At 37.0% G+C, this 24744-nt stretch overlaps 4 protein-coding genes across 6 annotated transcripts; 2 read left to right on the forward strand and 2 right to left on the reverse strand.

The window, feature by feature from the left end:
- Nucleotides 1-4493: 4493 nt before the first annotated feature.
- On the reverse strand, nt 4494-6118 carry ndufaf8 (NADH:ubiquinone oxidoreductase complex assembly factor 8). Its single transcript, XM_056233743.1, has 3 exons — nt 5781-6118; nt 4985-5095; nt 4494-4602 (listed from the first exon to the last, which is right to left on the reverse strand). The coding sequence occupies exons 1-3, from the start codon at nt 5859-5861 to the stop codon at nt 4582-4584; spliced, it is 213 nt and encodes a 70-aa protein (XP_056089718.1). The 5' UTR covers nt 5862-6118; the 3' UTR covers nt 4494-4581.
- Nucleotides 6119-6398: 280 nt separating this feature from the next.
- On the forward strand, nt 6399-13833 carry tepsin (TEPSIN adaptor related protein complex 4 accessory protein). The gene is made up of 13 exons (XM_056233745.1): nt 6399-6571; nt 7302-7374; nt 7468-7559; nt 7733-7826; nt 8839-8906; nt 9160-9241; nt 10044-10112; nt 10224-10412; nt 10488-10653; nt 11510-11623; nt 11787-11865; nt 11996-12130; nt 12843-13833. Exons 1-13 carry the CDS (start codon nt 6533-6535, stop codon nt 13341-13343), a joined length of 1701 nt encoding a protein of 566 aa, XP_056089720.1. The 5' UTR covers nt 6399-6532; the 3' UTR covers nt 13344-13833.
- Nucleotides 13834-14458: 625 nt separating this feature from the next.
- Nucleotides 14459-18090, reverse strand: si:dkey-21c1.1 (uncharacterized protein LOC100150256 homolog). Its single transcript, XM_056233756.1, has 3 exons — nt 17958-18090; nt 17148-17259; nt 14459-16193 (listed from the first exon to the last, which is right to left on the reverse strand). Exons 1-3 carry the CDS (start codon nt 18086-18088, stop codon nt 15954-15956), a joined length of 483 nt encoding a protein of 160 aa, XP_056089731.1. The 5' UTR covers nt 18089-18090; the 3' UTR covers nt 14459-15953.
- Nucleotides 17242-24460, forward strand: si:dkey-21c1.4 (uncharacterized). 3 transcript variants are annotated; one of them, XM_056233755.1, is made up of 5 exons: nt 17242-17326; nt 20061-21149; nt 23183-23293; nt 23371-23487; nt 23572-24460. In XM_056233755.1, exons 2-5 carry the CDS (start codon nt 20123-20125, stop codon nt 23598-23600), a joined length of 1284 nt encoding a protein of 427 aa, XP_056089730.1. In that variant the 5' UTR covers nt 17242-17326; nt 20061-20122; the 3' UTR covers nt 23601-24460. The 3 variants fall into 3 exon arrangements, with proteins under 3 accessions (XP_056089730.1, XP_056089728.1, XP_056089729.1); XM_056233753.1 differs by lacking the exon at nt 17242-17326 and adding an exon at nt 19435-19673; XM_056233754.1 differs by lacking the exon at nt 17242-17326 and adding an exon at nt 19435-19669.
- The last annotated feature ends 284 nt before the right edge of the window (nt 24461-24744 follow it).

Raw genomic sequence — 24744 nt, forward strand, 5'->3', positions numbered from 1 at the left:
GTGAGATTTTGCTGAATCTGGTGCAATAAACAGAATGTCTGGTGTAATAAACTGAGCGGGCATCACATTAAAAATGGGCCTTGATGGGCACGCAGGGCATTTAAGAATATTGTGTTTTGGACCATCGCATAGGAAGGAAAACGGCACAAGTGTACCCCCTTGTGTCTGCTATGGTAAATTATTTACTTATTGCATACTTACTTCTAAGAATGAAAATAGAAGCCAGAAACTTCCGTCGGCTTTACAATTAATATGAGGTGAGTTTTAAAAAAAATCTTTTATCTTTGTAGGACCTGATTTTTATTTTTTCTAGGAGCTATTGGACCATTTACTGTGCCTTAGTGTTTTCAATCTGCTATTCTGTATTTTGAATATGGAGTGTTAATGTTACCTTGGCCAATATGTTCAGTGGTCAGTCTGATTGGTAAAAATAAGTTTCTTATCTGAGACTACAGTCACTGACTTATTTGTTTTTCCAGTGTACCTTGTTAAGTCCAGTAAGAGACTTCCTTAATGGGTTTCAGAAAAATCCTGAAAATAATATTTTCTTTCATATTCATCCAAAGTCCTTTTTGAAACCTATTTTGATCACATTTTTTAAGTTCTTTCTCTTTTTAATGCAATCAAATGTAAGCCTTTTAAAGGAGTGTCTTTCTATGTGGGTCTGCTGCAGTATCAGATTTTTCTTCCAAAGAGTTAACTTATGATAATTAATAGTATATTTAAAAGTTAACTACATTGTTAAGTTAACTGTTACATCTAATAGTTAGTCAAACCAGCTATAAGTGAATGAAGTATGAGAATCGCTGATGTTCCGACTGATGCAAAATGTCTGATTTATTGCTAGCCGACTAAAATTATTGTGCGTATTGTTTTTCTCTTTTGATTTGTTTCAGTGTGTTTATCACTTTATGAAAGTACTCAACTCTCATCTTTTGAGGTTTGTCTGAATTTGGACCATATAGATTCTTGGTAACTGTTTCCCACAGTCAATTATTTGTTTTCACTGTGCAATGGATTTCTTTTAAGGGTTGCATTGCTTTGTTGTTCTACATTCCATATATTTGCCTATGAAGATGTGATTCTTATCAGTGCCTCATGCGTTTATGTTCTGCAGTGATGTGTATGTGAAGTCTGTTACACCCACACTGTGTGTGGATTGCGTCTTTTTTCCCCCAACTGCATTTCTTTTATTATACCTTGCTGGTTAAACTAATCATGGTAATTGATTATTCTTTTGATAAATTTCCTGATCTCGCTTTCTAGGGATCTTACATTTTATATTTCAAAAGAGCAAATATATATAGAGAGAGAGAGAGATATGGTTTGAAATCCTAAGAGATTAATGGAATGCTGCCTTCTCAGCTTACTTATCCATGTACAGGTGTTCAAAAGTTAAATGTTAGCAGATTTCAGGAGTTGATAACTGTTTGGCCTAAACCATTTTAGTTTGGTCTTTTGGGTGAAAATTGGGTTAAATTAATAAAATGATTTGCAGAATTTCTATACAAAATGTTCTTTGTGTTCAAGTTATTATATATTATACGTACAAATTATTTCTATTATCTTTCCCCCTCAAGTTTAGGATTTTAGGTTACATTTTATAGTGAATAGTACACTTTTCAAACTTTTTTGTGCAGTTCATTTAAAGGGATAGTTCACCCAAAAATGAAAGTTCTGTCATCATTTACTCATTCTCAAGTGGTCTGTATGAATTTCTTTCTTCAGCTGAACACACAAAAAAAGATATTTTGAATAATGTAGTTAACCAAAAAGTTGATGGGGCCCATTGACCAAAAAAAAAAAAAAAAAACTCAGGAAGTCAGTGGGCCCCAGCAACTGTTTGGTTACCCGCATTCATCAAAATATCTTCTTTTCTGTTCAGCAGAAGAAAGAAAAGCAGGTTTGGAACAACTTGAGGGTGAGTAAATGATCTATCCATTTAAACAGTCCTGCACTGTGACAAACTATTTTTGGAATGCACAATATCCTGTTTAGTCTCTCAATTAATATGATGTCATAAATATGGCATGCTTGATGACTATAAAAGAATTTGAAATGTTTAAAACGTTGTTGCTGTCCCTGGTTGATTTGCCATGTCAAGTACTGGCATGATAAGCAGAGGTGGACAGTAACAAAGTACATTTACTTGAGTTACTGTAGTGTACTTAAGAGTACACTTTTTGAGTATCTGTGCTTTACTTGAGTATTATTTTTTATGGAAACTTTTTACTTTAAGGCCAGACACTACAGGCAGAAACAGTGTTTTTTCATGCATCTCTCAATTTTGAGATTTTTGGCTTTAAAAAAAGAAAAAGAGTTTTTTCTCCTACATTGAGCCAGAAATCTCCACTTCAGTAACACTTACATACACCAAACTTTACAGTTTTATTATTATCCATATTATGAATATTATTATGATTCCTAAACAAATGGAGAAAATTAAATTATTTTCAGCTGTTGACAGTATTTTCTGATTTGTAGAGTGATAAACAGAGATATCCAATATCCCCTCAGTAAAAACCTTTGGCTCTAATATATCAAATAAATGAAACGATAATTTGTAACCTGACTTCATCCAATGTTCAGATTTTTGTTCTAGTGTATGTATGCAAATTAGTCATATTTAATTAGACAACGCCTCATTCGCATATATAGACGTAAAATTTGTAATACAAAAAACAAATGTTTGCTATTATTAATGTAATCAATCAACTGGTGAAGTAAGGTGATATTTATTAGGGTTTTTTTTTTTACCCTATTCACCTGGGGTGTCTCGCCTTAACTTCACTACATTTGAAAGACAAATATCATACTTTTTAACTCCACTACATTTCTGTCAAGTTTCTTGAGTAGAAAGTAGTAACGTCAGTCAGGGGATGATATTGCATTTTGGTTGGAAATGAAAGTCGGGTTGACGTCAGAACCCGACTGATGTTGGTACAACGTCTGTCCAAAACTGGAGATTAACATCAATCTGATGTTGGATTCTGATATCAACCTGATTTTCATTTTCAACGTTGGGTTTGGTCTTCTAAATGCAAATTTTGTCATTGTTTTGGAGCACACTAGCTTATAGATAACAGTAAGGCTAACATATTCATACTAAAAGCCAAAAAACTTTAAATGGGGCACTATTTAAGGGAACAGCCATTTGGGTGTCCGAAACCATTGTGTATGTTATTGAGTGCACACACTCACATTCAATCCCACTACTGGAACTGTGTTCTAGTAATAAATTTGATATTGATATGAGGGTAGGCAGGCATATATTCAAAGGCATAAGATACTGCATACAACAATGTAACAATAATAAAACAATGCATTGGCATTTACTTTTGATACTTAAGTACTTTTAAAAACGAGTACTTCTGTACTTTTACTTAAGTAAAAATCGGTCTTTACAACTTTTACTTGTAACGGAGTAATATTTGACCAGTATCTGTACTTTCACTCAAGTAAGGAAGTTGTGTACTTTGTCCACCTCTGATGATAAAGGACAACATGTGCTTCTTTAATGCTCAATGTGCACAGAACTGATTGTCTGCATAAGTTCCCCAGCCTAAACCTTTCGATTTTATAGCCAATTTGGACCAAACACAACCGTTTCCAAAGGACCATTCTCTTTCAATTAACACCTTAGAGCACTGAAAATGTGCGAATGAAGCCCATATGAAGGAAGGCCACAAACACTGATTGTGACTAAGCTAAAGCATAACCTGTAGCATGTGTTTTCTTATAGATATACAGGTCATTGCTTTGCTTGAAACATTTTTTTAATACCGGAGCCATTCTTCGTTTGTTGATCCCCAGTCATTAGTGGCTGCCTTTATGGCCCTTCTATCAATTAACATGTGGCTAATGAGGGTGCGGGTTGTGCAGGAAGGGTGTATTTAACAGTGGCACAGCTTTACATTCCATACGAGACGACTAAGAGCCCATAATCTTTTGTGGTGCCAGTGACATACACCCCACGGATACACATTAATCAGCTGGCCTTTCATGTTTCAGCCTGCTTTTGTTTGATTGGAAACAAACCCCTTAAAACCGCCATCCTAGATTTCAGGAGCGAGGCCAAATTTGGAGCCTGACTGGAGTGCTGATCTGCAATCGGCGGTCAAGGGCGTGATAATGACCACCCATCACGCAACACCTCATATCTCATTTCTCATTCTGACAATTACACACTCCAAACAACACACAGCGTCTGGTTATCATTAGTCTGCCTCTTTTATCCCAATTCTGATATATTGATATGTGAAAACAGCAAAGTAATGATGCAGATGGTGATATAATTCAGTCTAAACTGCCTCTATATATTATATTGTAACGATATGTCTGAACAAAGGAAGAGAATTATGATTCCACGTTTTTATGCAAAAAATGTATTGTGGTTTTGTGCACAATACAATTATCCATTTGAAACACATTATTAATATATCTGTGTGTATTTACAGAGCGAGATATGACAAAAGCAACTATGAAAGAAGATATTCATCACCAGAAATGTTTTACTGGCTAATTAATTCAAATGATCTCCAACGTTGTCAAGGTTAACATGATATTTATTCATGATGTTGTTCACTTTACTCCCGTTTTCGCCTGCAAATATAAAACAATTAGTTAGGAAAAGCCAACAAAATATATTATATACATAAAAAATTTAATATTACAATATCTAGACAGAATATTTATAAACATTAATATAAAATTTGTAATTTACATTGATGCATATATCTGTGTTCTACTTGCATTCCATTCAAGGTTGCATGCATTCCCTGGGAATCAAACCTATGACCTTGGTGTTTGAGCTACAAAAATTTAATTATTATTAAAGTATAGAATAATTTAAATACTACTTTATGATACTTTATAATCGTAAACATTGTTTTCTGATTAATGTCTCTAATGTAGGTTTGTGTGAACTGGATACTTGTCAAAAAATACTTGTCTATATGCAGCATAATCACAATAAAACACTCACAGCAGATTGAAAGCAGCTTCTCAGTGCTTCAAATTCTTTGAGACACATGTTTTTGGTCAGCTCCTGTTTTCCAGTGGTTGTGGCGGCAACACATTTCCCATAAGCAGCTGCCTAATAATATAATATAGAAAAACAGACCGCTTTACAAAACGATAATAGAATGCATCTATCTATGTACCTATCTATCTATCATGCGAATCTACCAAAGCTGCTCTATTGGATTGAGATCTGGTGACTGTGGAGGCCATTTGAGTATAGTGAACCAAAGTGAACTCATTATCAAGTTCAACCAGTTTGAGATGATTTGAGCTTTGTGACATGGAGCATTATCCTGCTGGAAGTAGCCATCAGAAGATGGGTACACTGTGGTCATAAAGGGATGGACATGGACAGCAACAATACTCAGGAAGGCTGTGGTGTTTAAACGATGCTCAACTGGTACTAAGGGGCCTAAAGTGTGCCAAGAAAATATTTGAAACACCTTTACGTAAAATGCTGACCCTACCATTTGAATGTCGCTGCAGAAATCAAGACTCATCAGAGAAGGCACATTTTTTTACAATCTTCTATTGTCCAATTTTGGTGAGCCTGTGCGAATTGAAGCCTCAGTTTACTGTTCTTAGCTGAGTCTATGTACCTTATAAAGCGGCCGGTGAGTGTGTGTATATAATATTATATATATAATATATATATATATATATATATATATATATATATATATATATATATGCACACACACACACGCGCGCATGACAATACTTATTAAACTAATAAGGAATACTAAATGAACGTGTACCTCTCCTGAGCACTGAGCCAACAGCTCTGGGAAGAGTCTCATTCTCGCTCTGCTGCGAGTCCAAACATTTGAACCAGACATAGTTCAAAGACTTGAAAACAATCCTTTAAATGGCAGCAAAATAACACTTTGGTGTGTCGAAGTTCATTTAAAATCTATGAGACCCATCATAGTTATTCACAAAAGTCCTACACAGAGATTTATGTAGTGTGTATATTCAACATGGACAGCGCCATTCTGTTGACCTCTGAGATAACGTGTGTAAACCTCCCATTGACGAGTAATTGGCCAATCAAAGCGTTAATATGGAACCAGAAATATCTTCGCTGATTTCTGATTGGCTGATTTTTCTGTTGTAGTTTCCTGCGTCTGGTGAAGAGCCAATGGTAACATGCGTTGATTTCAAAGACATTTTCAGGATGGTCAAAAAATCCACTCCAGATTAACTTCCGTATCCAGTCACGTGTTCTTTATGACCGCGTTCGATTGGCTACAACCACATTTCCGCGAACGAATCGATTGCATTGAACAGATCTTTTCAAAGGAGTCATTCAAATATTTCTGAACTTGTTCAACTTTTTCACTGAAAAGATTCGATTCATAAACCGGACAGCGCTGTGTCAAGTCAGAGTGGGCGAGCTAAACAGAGGTCCGTATGATTGAGGATATTCTCGGGCAGGCAGGATCCGCACGGTCACCCGCCCTGTGAGCAATGGTACATAGACCAGCGAAAAAACACAGATTGCTCCATCATGGCTACATTATTGGAACGTTTGATTTTCCTACAAAAAGTACGTATCCGTGGCACCAGGGATATTATGTCATTTCATCTATCTTTTAAGCCAAACCTAGTTTCCTACGTTGTTTACTGTATATCTGGCGTTAGCAGCAGTTGAATAGACTGTATATATCTGCATATAATCGATATTTCTGTTTACAGACACTCAAAAATACACGACCAAAATACCATGGTACTTCCATGGTGTTTTGGACATGTACCGTGGTCATACCATGTTTTATTTACTTGTACCATAGCATCAACTGAGTGCCTATGTTCTATAGTAAAACTAGTGTCATATAATGGAGTGTTAGCCTATAAATACCATGTTACATTCAATGTATATAGTAGTTACGTGCCATGGTATCACTGTACCATGTTAATTTAGAATGTTAATGCACAGTAACGTTACTTCTAAGAATACGATACACATTGTGATATGTATATATAATATATATATATATATATATATATATATATATATACACACACACACACACACACACATACATTTCACATATACAGCGAGTTAAAGTCACCATGAAAGCAAAATTCTTAATTCTATTATAATTGATTTATCTGTGCACATCATTTTTTTTTAATTCATGTGTCCTCATATTCTTTAATCAAAATAATTTTGAAGAACAATAGCGAAGAAAAGACTATTGCAACTTCCATTTCAAACTGACTTTAAAGGTGACTTTGGGAAGAGAGATTTCCTCACCTCTTTTTTTGTGTCTCAGGTGCCAACGCTTATGCGGGCAACATCAGATGACGAATCGCCTTGTCCCGGCTATCTTTTTGAGGAAATCGGCAGTATCCTTTTTGAGGCATTACAGAATAAAGTAGAGTAGGGCAGGATAAAGAATTCTCTGTCATCAGTGGACCTTGACAGTCATGGTAACTAAGAAATTTCCCATGAGTCAGTGGGCTGCTGCCAGTGTCTTCTCGAGTACCTCTTGGAGAGACTACAGGTGGAGTCCTGCCACGTCAAACTTAAGGTGAGATAGAGTGGTGTGGCTCAGTCTTATTTGGTTTGGTAACAAGAAGGTTGTAGGTTCAAACCCTGCAAAGGGTAATTCATGAACTCCCTTCATTGAGCTCAATGTTTTGAAGTATTTTTGATATCTTAAGTTGGTCTGTGGTGATTATTGTGCTTTTAACCCTGTCCAAGGTCCTGAAGATTCTCCTGCATTTATGTGGCCATGGACCACCTCACTTCCTCACAGAGCTACGGCGGAATGCTACATTTATACAGGAAGTAATAGGTAAGCAGGTCTAAACAATTCAAGGTAAACACTGGAACACTTTTTAAAGGAAGTCATATTGGCTGATTCTTAGGAGTCAGTGTACACACATAAAACCCTAATGTTTCAATCATCAAAACCAGAGCATCAGTAACTGGTGAAAATCTTATAATCAAGATGCAGGGATGTTTGCAACGAGATAAATTGAATTGTATTCAATGAGATAAAAATGTAGTGCATTGATTGAGAATTGAGAATTGATTAGATTGTTAAAAGTGGTCTTTGTATTACATGAAAGATGGGACGGATTGGTGAAGTCAGCAAACTTCGGAAGTCGTTTAAAAGCAAAGAAATAATTTATATTTTGATGAAAGTTTGCAAACACATTTTTTCTTTGGAATAACATGCACTCATGAATAAGTAACAACATCAGCAGGAACATACTGTGTGAAAGTTTGCTGTCAGTACATTTTATTTTTAATAGAAATAAATACTTTTATACAGTAAAGACATTAAATTGAGAATCGGTATCAGTAAAGAATTTCATAATGTTACAAAAGATTTCTATTTGAAATAAAAGCTGTTCTTTTGAACTTCATTTTCATCATAGAATTCTGAAAAAAATGTATCACGGTTTCCACAAAAATAATAAGCAGCAGCACAACTGTTTTCATTGATAATAAGAAATGTTTCTTGAGCAGCAAATCAGCATATTATAATTATTTCATTATAATCATGTGACACTGAAAACTGGAGTAATTATTATCAGGAATAAATAAATAACATTTAAAAAACAGTTATTTTAAATTGTAATAATATTTCACAATATTTCTGTTTTTACTGTATTTTCCATATAATAAATGGAGCCTTGGTGAGCATAAAAGACTTCTCATAAGATACTTAGTTTATCTTCTATTACAAAAAGCACACTGACCCCAAACTTTTGAACAGTAAAGTATTTTAAAGAAGTAAATAGATCAAGTTATGTTTATTTGAGTCAATAAAAAGGGTGACTGTATTCTGTCTTTCTTAGTCTACAGCGGCCCCCCGGACCCCATCCATGGAAGTGCTCTTTTTCAGAAAGTCAGAAGCTCGGCACAGGTAAAACAATATCATTGACCCATTAAACTCCAGTTAAGTTCTTTTTGTAGTCTTTTATGTTGACCTTCTGTTTATTACTTTACTTTAATATATGTTTTACAGTTTATGGTATATATAGAAAACAACCATAGATGCACTTCTATTCATAAAGAATATGAAATATATAATTAATACAGCAAGCATTCACTCTTCTGTCTATTTGTTGTTTGTTTCTTGTTATGTCTGAATTGAGCCAGCATTTGTTTCTATACAGGAGTTGGCTAGCCTACTATTTAATGATACCATGTCCTCAGATTCTGGACTGTCTCAACACAAAAAACTGACACATTCTGTGGGTGAGTGCTGTTTTGGTATTTTCACCATATTATGCTTTTTTTGTTTTTATTTTGGAGGTCTTCTACAATAGGTTTATATCAATACAAGGTCAAAAAACACTTTTATTTTCTCATAATATACATTTCAGCATCACCTTTTTTATCACAATGTCCGAAACCAATGTCTGGTTCGATCAAGGATCCGGTCTGTCTAAACCCCTCTGCTATGATTGGTCAGATGACCCAGTCTGTTGTGATTGGTCTAGCGCACGTCGGAAACCAAACGCCTATTGCCATATCTGAATTTCAGCTGCAGAGGCTTCCTCAGAGCACGATACACAGTGATACAAACGGTAACAATGGCGTCAGTTTCATCGTATCAATTCGACCGTGAGTCCTCAGTGACTGCAATGTGGATCTTCTTGACATATCAAAAGCACAAACTAAACTCTTTCCAGCATCAGCTACAACTACAGTGTTTGAAGGCGGGTCAAAGCAGACACTGTTCACGGGCAGCCGATGAAGACCATTGGCTGGCATTATGCAAATGTGTTACAAACCTACGGAGGTTCGAGCTGGAAGACTGGAATTACTGACGACTCGTTTCAGACAGTTCACAATCGGTTCTTTCTTTTGGGAGACATTAACTCCATTTATCCTGGACTTTGATCTTTTAAACTTTGCAGACATTTTACATTCCCAAACAGCTTTATAACACAACATAAAAGGTATTATCCGAAAAAGTATAATAGGTATACTTTAATATGTTAAAAAATGTTAAATAGGCATAGTATGTAAATAATACCAAGATTTCTGTTTGCAGGAATGGGCTCAGAGTCGCACAGGTCTGGCATGCAGGGGTTTGGATACAGCCCAGGAAGGAAAGAGTCCAGTAAGACACAGACATTTAATGTTATTCATCCAAGTCCTGAGCTCAACACTAATATTTACAACTGGAAGGCATTCTGGTGTGTGTCTTGCCTCTTTTCCCTCTCTCGTTCAGGTGGAGGCACTCTATTGGACAAGATTCAGAAAGCTGCCGAGGTGGTTGCCAGCGCTGTCCTTCCTCCAACAGAGCATCCTGGCATCCGTCTCCATGAAAACCACTACCACGCTGTGGTGGCGCCCTCTGCTACTGTGGAGATGGCAGTGCCAGCATGTGCCTACAACATCCCATCCCACGGCCACAGAGGTGAGCCATGCACCAGGTTATAAAAGCAGTGCATGTTAATAGTTTCAAAGAAATGAGCATTTCTCCTTCTCTTAGCATCCCACAGGTCTCCAGGGCATGCTGGTGGAGGCTGGGAGGAAACGGACAGTGGGCACAGCTCGTCCCAGGAGACTGCGGAAGCCAGCCAGGCCTCGCTGGGAAGAAGCAGTAAGTCGGGCAGCCACTCCGGGGCGAGTCGGGAGAGTGGGGACCTATCGGAACGGTAAGGGACAGACTGCTACAGGGCTTCTGTTCTTAATGGTGGTGAACACACATTGCTTTCTCAAGTGTTTGAGGTCATTAACGCCAGGTCATTGCATCACCAAGGGGCATTTTAATCCTGGCATCTCATTTCCAGAACTAAAATAGCAGCATACAGAGTCATGTCAGATGTCATTTGTCATATTTCACACAAAATCACAAAATATAAATGTTATTATTATTAATTTTCTGACCATTGAAACATGACTGATAATTAAGCATAAATACTCATTATCATAATGAATCAGTATGGTTGAGATTTGTTTTTAATTAAAATCTGCATACATTAAAGGCAGTTTAACAAATATTACCAGAAGTCCCTTATGTTCACTGAAGCTGCATTTATTTGAATATATTTCTATTTGAATATATTTTAAAATGTAATTTATTCCTGTGATGTCAAAGCTTCAGCATCATTACTCCAGTCTTCAGTGTCACATGATCCTTGAGAAATAATTCTAAAATTTCTTATATCTTATTATTAATATTTTTTGGGAATTCGTGATACATTTTTTTCAGGATTCTTTGATGTTTAGAAAGTTAAAAAAGAACAGCATTTATTTGACATAGAAATGATTTGTAACATTATATTGTCACTTTTGATCAATTTAATCTTACTGACCCCAAACCTTTGAACAGTACTGTACTTTTTTTTCACATAGTGCTAATAAGAATGAACAAATGGGCATCATGTTCACAAAGCCAAATACAGTACATTCATAATTTTTTTCTTTTGATTAGATTCTTTTGAGGTTTTGCGAGATTCACATATTTATTCTGATAGTTCTCATATTTTAGTATTTGTTCTTTTAAATCAGGGTGGAGGCCATTCAGTTGGGCGACTGTGGTCAGGAGACGGCGCTTATCAACCGACTGACCAATGGATCCAAAGTCTTCCTGTCCAGAGAAGAGAGCCAGTACTTCATCAAAGAGTAAAAAATTCCATATGAGACATGTTCTTGATTTTTTTGGCATCAGTGTTGATCATTACTGATCTGCAATACACCCTTGGATTATAATGTCAGCGTATATAGTTTTCTTTTCACATAATGTCATAGTTAAAATAACTGATGTCTTGCTTCTGTTTTCTTTCAGATGCTCAACTCTCAACTGTGAGGTGGTTGTTGAACTTCTCTCTCGCAGACTTCAGGACCACACACAAATCATCCAGATGGTAATGTTTCCTATTCTGCAACATTTATGCTCAGTATTTTTTTTTTTAAATAAACAAGTTTTCTTTAACTTGTCTGAAACATTTGCTTTGATAACGCACAGCATAACCAATTTGTGTTTGCTTCCCGCAGAGGGCGTTGTGTGCTCTGGCCTGCCTGATGTCTTCAGACTTCCTCTCTCTAGATCATATTTTCAATATCACACACAAACGCCTCGGACAACTTAGTGACGGAACCGCAGGCCCTGTCTCCAACAAGGCAACCAAGGTACCGTCACCAAAACCATCTGTAAATGAGTGGAAGCAGATTATTCAATAATAATAAAGCTAATATTAAAGCTATTATGCTTTTTTACAGTTTTAAAACTTTCTTTAGTGTGTAATGTTGTTCATGAATAAGGTCTGCGAAGTTAAACGGTCCACTCCAAATTCTCTATCCACCTTATTTTTAACTTAAGAGTGGATACGGCCATTTGTAATTTGAATGTGTGAGGCTTCCATTGTCATCCGCTTCCAGTTACTTTAGCTGTACAAAAACAGTCTGTTATGCTGCTTTATACTGCGAAATGGTAATAATAAATTCCCCAAAAATAATTCCCACCCAAGGAATATACAAAAAAAGGGGGCGAGGCCTGGCTAAGTTGCGTTTGTAGTGTGTTGTGTGTTGTTTGAAGTGTTATGGAGCACATCGCGCTTTTCGGAAAGAGGAGCTTCGTTGAGACAGAAACTAAACCGAGTGTTACTGACAGACTGGGAAGAGAGGTGCTGCAACAATGAAAAACTATGTTTTTTGAACATTCAAGCATCAAATCCTACTCTAGTAGATCCCAAAAACAAAATCAAGACTTTGTAAAATGGCATAATATGGCCTCTTTAATAATAATTAATACTAATACAGCTAATATTTACTGATAAGCACAATTGCCCTTGTTCTATCCTCTTGTAATTTTGTGGGACTTACAGATTCTTTTTTTCTTTAGCTCCTAAGGCAGTTTGAGGCCTTGCTTGATTGTGTCACAAATCCCAGGTGTGACCGTGCTGGGCGTCCAACCTTCGCCAGCTCTTCACTTTCAGACCAGCCCTCTGAATCTATGACCATCCCCTTTGTTCCAGGACAACTTGGAGAAATCGCAACCTCGGTTATCCCATCAGAGGAGACCCCATCTACACAATACCCACAGGGTAACAGCGCTGCACCTGGGTCTCATATGACAAGAGAGCAAGAAGAGGGGGGAAACAGAAACACGAACACCTCCAAGATCTCAGAACCACTCAGACTGTCGCTCTTCAGTGGAATGGAGCTAGTGAACAGAAGCAAACCTGTGTGTTTGGTTGAGCCTGTTCCTGTCGAGTCAGACGCCCAGACAAGTGTAGAAGCCACTCCAGGCATAGACTGTGCGAGTGAGAAAAGCTGTGAGAGAACTGCAGGCTCACCCACATCAAGTGAGCAAGTGTCTGCCTTCTCCTTCCTTAATCTCTGATGCCAACTTTCATTTACGGTTGTGTACTGACATGGGGGGAAAAACCCTTCCATTCATGTTCACATGATTCAGCCTATGAGTGATTTCTTCTTGCACAGAATCAGCTTTGCAGTGAAAGACATTTTTGAATGGAATGATTAACAACCCTGTGATATTAAGAATAATAATGATATTATTATAATTGCTGAAAGTGACTACATTTACATGCACATGCAAATTTTAGTCTGCAGTAACATGATCACAATGACCCGATTAGACCAATATTCTGGTGGTTTCCAGAAATCTGAATAGAGACCACTGGCTGATGCTTGTATTAATCATAATTTTGAGTCACTTAAACACCTTGTTAGGAAAAGCTAACGTTTATTTTTTATTTTTCACAGAAACACTAAAATAAGAAACTTACCGACCACAAACTTTTGAGAGGTAGTGTACATGTTGCATGTCAATGTGCTCTTGATGAGTTGATGTCAATATGCTGAATTACTAAGAACAAGAACATGCATGACTTTGTTTATATGCCGACTACATGTATACAGGAATATTCCAGTTGCTGTCAAGGATTTCTTGTGCATGTGAATGTGGTTACTGACTTAACCAGTGCTTATGGAGATAACATCTACCTGCAATTGCAACTGCAACATACTCTTTCTTTACGCACCGTCTAAATGCTGCCAGAGGTTCACATTAAGACTGGGAATAGTCTTGATGATCAGTATGGTACATCTCTTCAAATCATTCTGAATTCTTTGCGATACTATTGAGAAACAACTCAGGGCGCTTTTCAGTTGAGGTGTTAAACACGAGTGTTACTGAAATGGCTGCTACTATTTGCACTAGTGAAAGACTAAAAGCACTTATTGTGCTCTTACTAAAAGCACTTATTGTGTGCATTATAAAATAAGAACAAACATTAACACCCACATAGTCGAGTTTGATCAGAATACATCCTGCCAAACCATTGTCTACCTTGTGTGCAAATATATAAAGAATTGTCTTGTGTGAAAATGTTACAGCAACTTTTAAAACTAAAGCCATGAGTTTTGAAAGGCAGGTTTGAATACAAATGTCCATTCGGAGACTGAAACGGGAATAAAAAAATTATACATGTAATTAAAAAATCTTTATTTAATTTACATCAGAGGAACAATTCATAAAATAACAATGATTTCAAATATTGTATATATGCTAGCTATATATTATGTACAGTCCTACATACAAAACAATGGTGACTGCAGGGACGATTTTCATCATCAAAAGCTAATAGTCTTTCACACAAAGCACAGTGCCTGGGTTGTACAGTATTGTGTGCACTGAGTTGTTGAAAGTGTATCAGTATCTTGTACACAATTAGATCACCTGCTTGAAATGATGTAAGTATCCTCATACAACTGTTTGGACTAAGCTGAAGTTTAGTAGAGGATGTGTATCTAAAAAGGACTGAACTATTCTTGTGCATACTAAATTTAGGAACACTACCATTCCAGTTTGTTTTCTCATTCTGAAATGAATCAAGCCATCATATATATTGGTCAGACACAGGCATAAGTGTGTGTATGGACATTTTATGGTAAAATATTTAGGATTTTATTACATGACACTGCAGAGTGCTTAGTTAGGTGCAAGCTAATTTTAGGTCATTCCTTAGGTCTGCCCGTAAAAGACGAGTCCTCGTATTACATTGAGTGAATGATCTAAACTAGCGCAATTTTAATGCTCTGATCATTTTAAAATTTGTATATGAATATCGGGCATGGCTTTCAATTTGCAGTCACTGGATTTAAACACTAATTCGCCTGTCAGTTGGCTTACACCTTCTCTAAGAGTGCTTCATTATGTACATTAGCAGACCTGAGTCTAGCATGCATTTTCAGAATAGTCTCTCTACAGTGTGATGTCCTAGTATGCGTTTCCTCGTCTAAGGTAAAGGTAAAGAGATTTTTTTTTTTTTTTTAAATCGACGGATCTGGCACCAAGTTCCTCATTTGAAGTCTCAACCTTCATGGCACACAGGGAGAAATCCTCTAGACCTGAGTTTTGGATATGTAAGCAATCATCAAGCCTCCCCCCCCCAAAAAAAAACTTCCTGAAAGAGTCTAAATTCCAGTGAGAACCAAACCGGCATCTTCTGTAAACAACAGCATTATTGATCATCCTGGAATGACTCCAAAGCAGGGCTGCAAATATAATCACATGGTTTACCTCAGCTCCTAAATAAAGGACATTATTTTATTTATTTTTCCTTATCTAGACCAACCAAAGAGTGTCAAAAGTGGTCAAATGCATGTGTCTGAGTATAACATGACCCAGAACCGCAGTAGCACCATGTGTGACTGTCTCGTAAAGGGGAAAAGCTTATAAGAACTTGATGTTGTTGTTTTTTTCAAGATAGTTCTTTTATATAGCACCTATGTGAAGTTCATGGTCAACACATCAAGTAGAGCCCCACATAAACACTATGAACATGAAAAAGTGCTATAAGAAAGAACATAAATGCATTTAGAGGGCCTATATTTGTGCCAGGCCTTAAAGCGACCCATAAAATCCCTCTAAAAGCTCCCCAGTACATTGTTCCTTAATGCCAATGGGTGCTGGAAGAGTCACTGTCCATCACGTTGGACCTTGCTGACCACGAGTTTGCAGGCTACTGAAGTGGGCCTCCCTCAAGATACGGTTGATGTGATCATATGAGACGTTGTGGCTCAAGGAAATGGCCGGCTCTTCTGCAATAGTGGGGCTGCAGGGAGCCTGGGAAACAGGGAGTCCTCTTTGGTCGGTCTTCTGGATGCTGGAACTGGCACCTGCCATGCGGTCCGGACTGCTAATCCCACTGCTGTCACTGCTGGAAGACTGTTGGTGGAAAAAAGATTTGAGTTTGGTTTCTGTGCTGTAGCACTTCTGGTTAAAGTTTAAAGTGGGCTGTCAACTAATAAAATACTCAAAAAGAGATTAAGGGTGTGTTCACACTTGGCATATTTGGTTCGATTAAAACTAACCCTGGAGTGATTGCGGTTCATTCGAATAAGTGTGAACACTGCCATCCGAACCCTGGTGCGCACCAAACAAGCGGACCAAGGCCGCAGAAAAGATGGGTCTCGGTCCGCTTCCAAACCAACTCGGTTTGATATGAAATATGAATGCAACACGGACCAAAGATATGTAAAAGGACCAAAAATGGGACATGATGTCACAAGATACGACCCTAAAAAGGACAGAATGCTAAAGCATACCTGACATTACTCGTTACAGTTGCGATGTTGCCGCATCTAACGCGTCTCCTCACAGCAGATCTTCGTTTGTGTGTGTGTGTGTGACGGAGGGATTCCTGCTGCTGTTTCGACCCCTTTACATATTTTATAAGCTTTTCAAGAGTTCTCAGCTGGTCAAAATACCATAATATGTTGGCTACGCACATACAACGAGCACATTTATCCCAGCACACAGCATTGTTTTGGATGTTCGGCAAGTTCCATCTCGAAACGTTATAAAAGCCGACCAATCAGGTTATGAATGTATCCCTATGCCTTTAGGTTTGATGTTAAAATGCCAATGTGAACTCTAAGCGGACCAGTCCAGACCAAACAAACCGAACTACAAGTGTGAACACACCCTAAAATTAGGTTCATTCATCACACTGGAAAAGTCAAATACCTTCCATTTGATACAGCTTTGGAATCAGACTTAACTCCATACTTTTGTAAGAGCTAAGTGTGTGCCTTTACGAAACACATTCTAGAATGAACGTCAACAGTTGACCGTTCTTGAACGAAAGAATGTTCTTGGCCAGCTGTTGCGTCTTCTTACCTCAGAGTCCCAGACATCACGGCCAACCTCAGGAAGAAAGGAATAACCTCCAGACCTCTTTGCCTGGGGTAAGACCTGGAGTTGCTCAGCATCACAGCTGCGTCTGCGTTTTCTGTTGACAGAGACCATCACCTTTGACTACTCTGTTTAACATGCATGGAAGAATTCATAACCGCAAGGTCTGTTTCAGCTGGTTCAGAATAATTTAGATGCAAATCTTTCCTAGTAGTAAGTGTACCACTGAGCGTCACCATTTCTTAAACCAGGGGTTTGAATGTAATAATTAACTTAATAGTAACTAAATATGTTCCAAATAATATTTAAATATATTTATAATATTAATTCGTCACAATATAAATTGGGCTACAACAAGAAACTGAATAGATGCCTTTACAATTTCAGGATGGATTTCCCTCGCACGAGGATAATTATATTTAGGGGGGTGGGGGGTCCGTGGATTGAAAAGAACGAAGATTGAAAACTGTCTTAAGAAATGGAGCACTGCAGACTTGATTGCAACCATTAGTCATCAATATGTCCACTGCAGGATTATGACTCAGATTTTAAGATTAAAAATGTCATCAACACAAGAGCTATCAAAGCCTGATGCTGGATAACAGCACAGACTCGTTTAACCGATATAGTAGTAGCTAGTCAAGAGGATCAGCCTTCTAAAAGAACATCTAAAAATAACCACCACCAGACATGAAGTACTGACAACAGCAGCCACATGGATGTTGGCAGGACATGCGTTACATAAAAGCAACATGAAACATGCGTGCAGACACAATTATAAGCAAATGATGTTACCTGCTTTCTGTCAACATGTCGTATCTGTGCATTTGACAGCCAAATAAGGGCACACAACACCTCTTCAACACCGGCTTCTTTTCAGCAAAATGAAGGGATCTGCCAAGGTTTCCCCTAATGATGAGCGACATGACAAATAGAATACATTGTGAGAAGCTGCAGACACGTTTACATTGCAGTACAGGTGTGAAGAACACGTAATATTAATATCTATTATTAGCCTAATTTGCATTAAGGTGCATTCGTGAGATACACTGAGCTATTATATTCATACTAGAAAAATGATCTGCATAGGAGTGACGAAGAACGGAACGGAACCGCCTCTATATATAATTTAAATGTAAACGTGTAGTATTAATTGACATTATTGAGACAAAATGGCTCATGGGCATAAGTCACACTGATACAAAACGATACTAATGTTACCATGCAAAAATAGTGCGTTCAGGGTGTCAAGCTGAGAGACAGATAGCACAATGCTATGTGTAGTTCACTTTACTTCCTCCTAGCGATGAACTGTTCCTACTACAGAACCAACGAAGTGATTTAAACGGAATTAATGGAGTTTGTGAAGAGACGAAAGGGGTGTGATGTACTCTACCTCTCTCTGTTCACAGATGGATCTTGAGTTCAGTCATTTTCTGAAGTTACAACGTATCCATTTCGCCGGATCTCATTCTTTTTCTCTCTCTCTCTCTCTCACTCGCTCGCTCACACTTCCATCTGTTGCTGTCATAATGACGTAGCTTGCGTGCCTTTGAGCGAGGGGTGACGTACGATTCGCACGTAATGTTTTATTTTTAATTGAATTATTGTTTTTGAGATTTTTTCTACATTAAATAATACATTTAAGTTGATTTGGATTAGACAAGTTATCCATTAATTTAAGAATGTTATACCATTCAACGTTTTTCAGTCATGACGTCGGCATATGGCAAAGCTAATTTATCCTTAAACTTCTGTATTAGTAAAAAAAAACATGACTCTTTGAAGATAGACCCTTTTCACATTAACTGTATATCTTTTTTACTATTCTTTGCGAAATTTACATATGTACATTTATAAAGAAAATAGCCTAACTTCTTTGTATTTTCACGAAAGATATTATATCTAAATTCTTTATAGAAATTGCTTGTAAGACACTTCGATTGTGTAATACTTATATTACAGTAAGATAATAGGCCTACGTTTTAGTTGATTTTATAATTCCTTTGTAACCTATTTTTTTACAGTCTATGTTGTAACCCCATATATAGCCTATTACAGTAATATGTTGTTATTGCCTTTCTGCTTGTAAGTGTTGAGTTCTTACTTCTTTGTCGATAGATAGATGAATGATTGATTAAATTATTTCGTTCGGAAAAGAATGTGCAATTGCTTTCGTGATCAACGGTGTTATGCACACAGGCTACTTACACACAGGCATTGATAGAGACGGCTAACTGGGTCTTTCGTAACTCAAAATAATCCAGCAAGTCCTCTAGCGGGTCCATCGCATATCGCAGGGTCCGTTCTTTTACTGCATGTCCCATAGTAACAAACGGCAGATTTCATATGCGCAAACGAGCTAGTTAAAATACAACCGACTTGGTTTAAAGTGGCTGCATGAGAAAGGTTCCCAAGTCAAGAGTTTAATAATGATTAAAAGACACCAGAGAGAAGACATTTCCCTCTTCCATTGAAAGATGGCAGTGAAATTATAAAATATGAGTGTAGGTGAGTGGCAAATCTAAATATTTGATAGATTATTTGTCCATTTTAGTATCCCATGCCTTGTTTGTAGTTTTTAAGACCCCATTAAATCAAAATGGGAGTTTTGTGGCTGTTAGCCCATATCTGTTTTGAGGCCAGTGTACTACTTGAAAGTTGACAAAATGAACGTTAAACAGATATTTAAAATGTGTAGGTATTTAATAAATAGGTTAAAGGAATTATATTACATCAACAACACTGCTCATAAAACTGCTCATAAATTGATTTCATGTTTCTTCTAAGAGATATGGGGGAAAATATTAGTTATTGGTTTCTACAAGCAATACAGTGATTTCAAACCTATTGATCCAGTCCTGTAATATCTGATTTTTTTATTCTTTTCTCTTTCAGACGAATGTCCATTTTGTGGAAAGCCATTCAAGAGGCTGAAAACCCACCTACCACACTGCAAAATGACACCAGTTACACAACCCAAGAAAAGCATTAAAGCGCCAAAAGAACTGAGTGCAACCACATCCAGACATAAAAAGACAACAAATGGTGTCATCTTTGATGAGAGACTAACCTCCAAAAGCAGGAGGAAAGAAGATACTCACAATGCAGACAGTCTTCTCACAACTACTGAGGTCAAAGTCTTATCATCTGAAGCTCTGGACATGGAGAGGCCTAAAAACAAATGGCTTGCTAAAAGACAAAGGGAACTTGAGAGATTACCCCTGTTAGTGCCAATCTCAAAGATGCCAAGCAACCCTACCTCATTATTCAAGCATGAAGGAGATAAAAGCTTTTGTGAGATCTCCAAAGGACCAAATCAGGGAACATCTCAAAGTAATGGAAAAAGTGCTAAAGGCAAAAAGAAGCTAAAGATGGCACCATTATCAGAGCAGTTGTCCATCACCAAGAGTAAAATCAATACCCCTGGATTTGTGCCAGCCATTCTGAAAAACTCTAGCCTCCCATCTGAGTGCAGTGTACAGCATGAAAATCCAAAACTTAAAACAAAAGTTTACTTCTTGGAGGAGCTTGAAAGACTTGCGAACAGCCAGAACAAGAATACCGATCTAGTGTCGAGAGCAAAAGAGCATAAAGCTCATGCTTTCTTTACATCCAAGACTTCTGTGTGGGACCACATCAATTACAGTTTGTATTACAAGAGGTCTTATAATCTGTTTGTGCCTTATCCTGTTATTGAAACATCCAGAGATTATGCTCTGGAGACTATGCAACAATCAAACAAGCCTGAAACAGCAGTTACCAAGGTTGCCTTTCCACCCTCACTGACTTCATCTGAAACCATTCATCAACCTTCAGAAGACATCCTTAGTTCAAGACTGCAAGGTGCAAGACGTCTATCATGTAGTCCAGAGACAGTGACTGCTTACAACAGAATACAGTTCTCCTCAGTACCTTTAGGCAGCTATGCGAATGAAAATATTTGGAAGAAGGGTCAATTTCCTGGACCGTTCTCCCAAAGTGAAGGTAATCCATGATTTCTGTGATGTTTGGTTGTTTACATAGTTATTTTCATGTGAAGAGAAATCCCTTTTTAAAAAGAGAAATCACTTAGTTTAAAAGCATGTTTACACCAATGATTCTAAACTTAAGAGAATAGCAGAGTCCGCACCACAACAATAATGATAATGATATCATTGGAATCACTTTCACAACTGCTGATAACAACATTGACAGCCAATCAGAATCCGCCCTGCTTTAAAGAGCCCAAGAACATTATTGTGTGTTGGTGTGGACGCTATGCTAGTTATCTTCATAGTTATCGTTCTTGGTGTGAACGGAGCTTAATACTTGTATCTGTTTTACTTTTACTTAATTAGATTATTACATTTTAATTAAAGTTTGAACTGCCCTAAAATGAGTCAAAACAAAAAGTTGCCAGTGTATTGTTTTTACACGGTAAAGTTTAAAGGCCTATATGTAAGGGCCCTCTGATGTCTGCGATGCGGAAAACCTGGACAGGAGTCGCAAAATCAAGTAATAACAATAGAATTTGCTCTATAATGCGGAATGTCACTGAATTTGGCATGAATAAATCAAAAATGGAGATGTACACTTAATAAAATCACGATATGTGAATGTTTAACTGCAAAAAGTCTGTTATTGGAATATGAAGTCTGCATGTTCTGCGTGTTTCTGTGTGAATGAGCAACGCAGTATCTACATCAGTGGTTCTCAATCTTGGTCCTAGGGAGCCACTGCTCTGCACATTTTATATGTCTCCTTTATCTGACACACCCACTTCAGTTAATAACGCTCTTTCCTAACGAGCTGATGATCTGAATCAGGTGTGTTAAATGAGGGAGACATACAAACTGTGCAGAGTAGTTGCTCCCTAGGACCAGGATTGAGAAGAACCACTGATCTACATACTCAAGCACGTGTGGCGCATCTTCATCTGCTGTCTTATGATGACATTTCACATGAACTTCAGAGCTGCCCGGAGAGTTCACTTCATGAACATTTTACCATTTCATTCGATAGTATACGCTTTAAAACATTTCATTTTCACAAAAGGTTACATTAGTGAAATTGCACCGAACCAATAAGATTTCTGTTGGTCAGCGTGGCAAATCCGTGTGACCAAATTGAAACCATTGTGAAATCTCTGGAAAATCTTTCACCCTGACATAAAATTCCCAATCTCGTGGATTCCTATTAAAATTACTGGCTATATCCTATATGAATGAATCCTATATAAATTCACCTGGCAAAATTCCCTGAACAAAAGCCCGTATTATTTTAACTTATTTTTAAAATTACCTTATTTAACAGTGGAATTTGTGGTGAAAACTATATTACATGATGCTGTATTGAAAATTGAGTGTCGAAGAAAGTATGTATATGCATATTTTGCAATGAACTTAAAATACATTGTTTCTGTAGATACATTCTATAGATAATTTCAACAAATGAGTAGTTTTATATTTCAACATCAATTTTAATTTGATTATGTTGGATTTAATTTGCAATGCTTCATGGGATTGTACTTCTTTCCTCACTAAAGCTGTTAAGTTCACAGTCTTGTACCTTTGTATTTTTGTATTTTCAAAGTTTTTAATGCTATGATTCACCTTGTAGCTGGTTGGCTTAGTTCATGGCTTATAACGCTTTAACAAAGACGTCCTATGGTAGAAATTAATGGAAAAAAAAACTTCCATTTCCAACATTTAGGTTTATGTTTACATTTAGGTACCTTAGAATTGTTAAGCACATTCTTAAGTGCCTTTCTGATAGTAAATGAGCTACACTTTCATCTTGGCTGGAAAGGGATGTTGGTCCATGAAACGGTTTCATCTCATTCCTCCTATTACCATTTATATTCATTCTTTCATGTGATTTTTTCATTTCATCTTCAAGTTCCACATCCACATTGTGCTTCCACACTAGTTTTCATGACATGCTCGTTAAAATAATGAATTTCTCATACCAATTCAAAAGAAACAAGAGAGTTGAAATGATAAAAATATGAAATGATAAAAATGCCTTTGTTCATATAGTGCCTCTAGTGCAGCGGAAACTTGGAGATGTCAGATTGAATAAACTTGGTGTCTGGCTTGCCGCTCGAACTCCGGTGTCACCTGTAGAGATTGTGACCGTGTTAAAGCAAGGTTTGTTCCTTATCCAACATAATATAACATAACATTTGGGTTAGTGGTTTTCTAGTGTTTTCTGGTTATGTTATCAGGTTGGCAGTGGTACTACAGGAAGTATATTGATGTTCGTAGAGGAGGAATCGGTGGGATATCCATGCTGTTGACTGGATACTGCTTTCTGTGTTACATATGGAGATACCCACATCTCAGTGAGTCTGAATCGATGTCATCAACAAACATCCCATAATCATTGGCATGCATGATTGAAATGTCTGTTTTATTCTGTTTTACAGAGAACGAACGCTGGAGGAAGTACCATTAAGGACGTTTGGTAGTCTTTGTAATTGTTTTCAGGGCCATATGGGCACAATAAGATGAATAATTAATAGGGCAAGATTATAATTTCAGGAACTATTGGTTTACTACAATTGAGGTTTGCTGTGTTTTTGTTGACAAGTTAGTTAGAAATGTCAAGACTGTGACTGATAAAGTACTTATGAATTAATTCATCTTGAAGCACAGATAATGGAATTATTTGAATTAAATATTTATAATTGCCCAAAAAAAAAGAATGCTTTTAACCAAAACAATTTTACGTTTTGTTTATTGTGTAACCAGAGGACTTACCCAAGATCTAATAAATTATAGAATATTGTTCTGCACTTTTTTTGTGAGACCTGTCATATGGTTCTTTTGTTTGTTGTTTACATGATCTTGTTTAATTTCTTAATTTTTATGTAATATTGTTGCATATGCATATAAACAATCTGTTAAAAAGGAAGACATTACGACAGATTGGCTGTATTCAAAATGGATTTAATATTTATCTCTGCTGTTGTAATGAACACTCACAAAAACAACAAATCATGAACTGACCACATATACAGTATGACGTGTACACCTAACATAATAAAAATAACTTTTTAGTTTTACATTCTTTTTCTTTACAAAAAGTATAAATATTTTGTGTTTCATGTTTTTATTTTTTTGTAATACAAACATTACAAATCAAGTTGTAGGTGATGCAGAAAATAAAACGTTAAAAGCAACTTTTACCATGGGGTATTACGATAACTGAAGGCCACACTCGCACAACAAAAAGCAGTAAAAACAAACGATACACTATTTAAACTTGTTTTCACTCGCTCTGTCCTAAGGCAAAGAAGCCCTTCAAAGTGAAGGTCTTTCAAAATGCTCCCTAACACCGACCTCTAGAGCTCAGATCAGAGAGAAGAATATTTCACTTTTTTTTCTGTCTGTCATTTTTGGTTGAATTGCTGGGAAAGACGGTGGCGTTTAGTGTTAATGATGCAAAAACAATGGGATGGCATTAGATGAAAACAAGCAACCTTCCCTTCAGATCTGGAATGGATGCTAATGGAAACAGACTTGTGAAAATGTACGCACACTGCAGTTTAGCCAACTATGGTCGCAAATTCATTGGAACTCTGTTGGAAACAATGGAA

This window comes from Rhinichthys klamathensis, unplaced genomic scaffold (genome assembly GCF_029890125.1).
Source record: "Rhinichthys klamathensis goyatoka isolate OS25496 unplaced genomic scaffold, OSU_Roscu_1.1 h1tg000376l_1, whole genome shotgun sequence".
Taxonomy (NCBI): domain Eukaryota; kingdom Metazoa; phylum Chordata; class Actinopteri; order Cypriniformes; family Leuciscidae; genus Rhinichthys; species Rhinichthys klamathensis.

Coding starts and splice junctions, on each gene's coding strand:
- ndufaf8 (XM_056233743.1), bottom strand. CDS start 5,861: ATGTCTGGTTCAAATGTTTGGACTCGCAGCAGAGCGAGAATGAGACTC. Junction 5,096..5,780: donor TGGCTCAGTGCTCAGGAGAG/GTACACGTTCAT, acceptor TTATATTATTAG/GCAGCTGCTTATGGGAAATG. Junction 4,603..4,984: donor GAAGCTGCTTTCAATCTGCT/GTGAGTGTTTTA, acceptor TTATATTTGCAG/GCGAAAACGGGAGTAAAGTG.
- tepsin (XM_056233745.1), top strand. CDS start 6,533: ATGGCTACATTATTGGAACGTTTGATTTTCCTACAAAAA. Junction 9,242..10,043: donor AAAACTGACACATTCTGTGG/GTGAGTGCTGTT, acceptor TTCTGTTTGCAG/GAATGGGCTCAGAGTCGCAC. Junction 12,131..12,842: donor TCTCCAACAAGGCAACCAAG/GTACCGTCACCA, acceptor TTTTTTCTTTAG/CTCCTAAGGCAGTTTGAGGC.
- si:dkey-21c1.1 (XM_056233756.1), bottom strand. CDS start 18,088: ATGTCGCTCATCATTAGGGGAAACCTTGGCAGATCCCTTCATTTTGCT. Junction 17,260..17,957: donor GACATGTTGACAGAAAGCAG/GTAACATCATTT, acceptor CTCTGTCAACAG/AAAACGCAGACGCAGCTGTG. Junction 16,194..17,147: donor GTGATGTCTGGGACTCTGAG/GTAAGAAGACGC, acceptor TTCCACCAACAG/TCTTCCAGCAGTGACAGCAG.
- si:dkey-21c1.4 (XM_056233753.1), top strand. Junction 21,150..23,182: donor ACCGTTCTCCCAAAGTGAAG/GTAATCCATGAT, acceptor TTGTTCATATAG/TGCCTCTAGTGCAGCGGAAA. Junction 23,294..23,370: donor TGTGACCGTGTTAAAGCAAG/GTTTGTTCCTTA, acceptor TTATGTTATCAG/GTTGGCAGTGGTACTACAGG.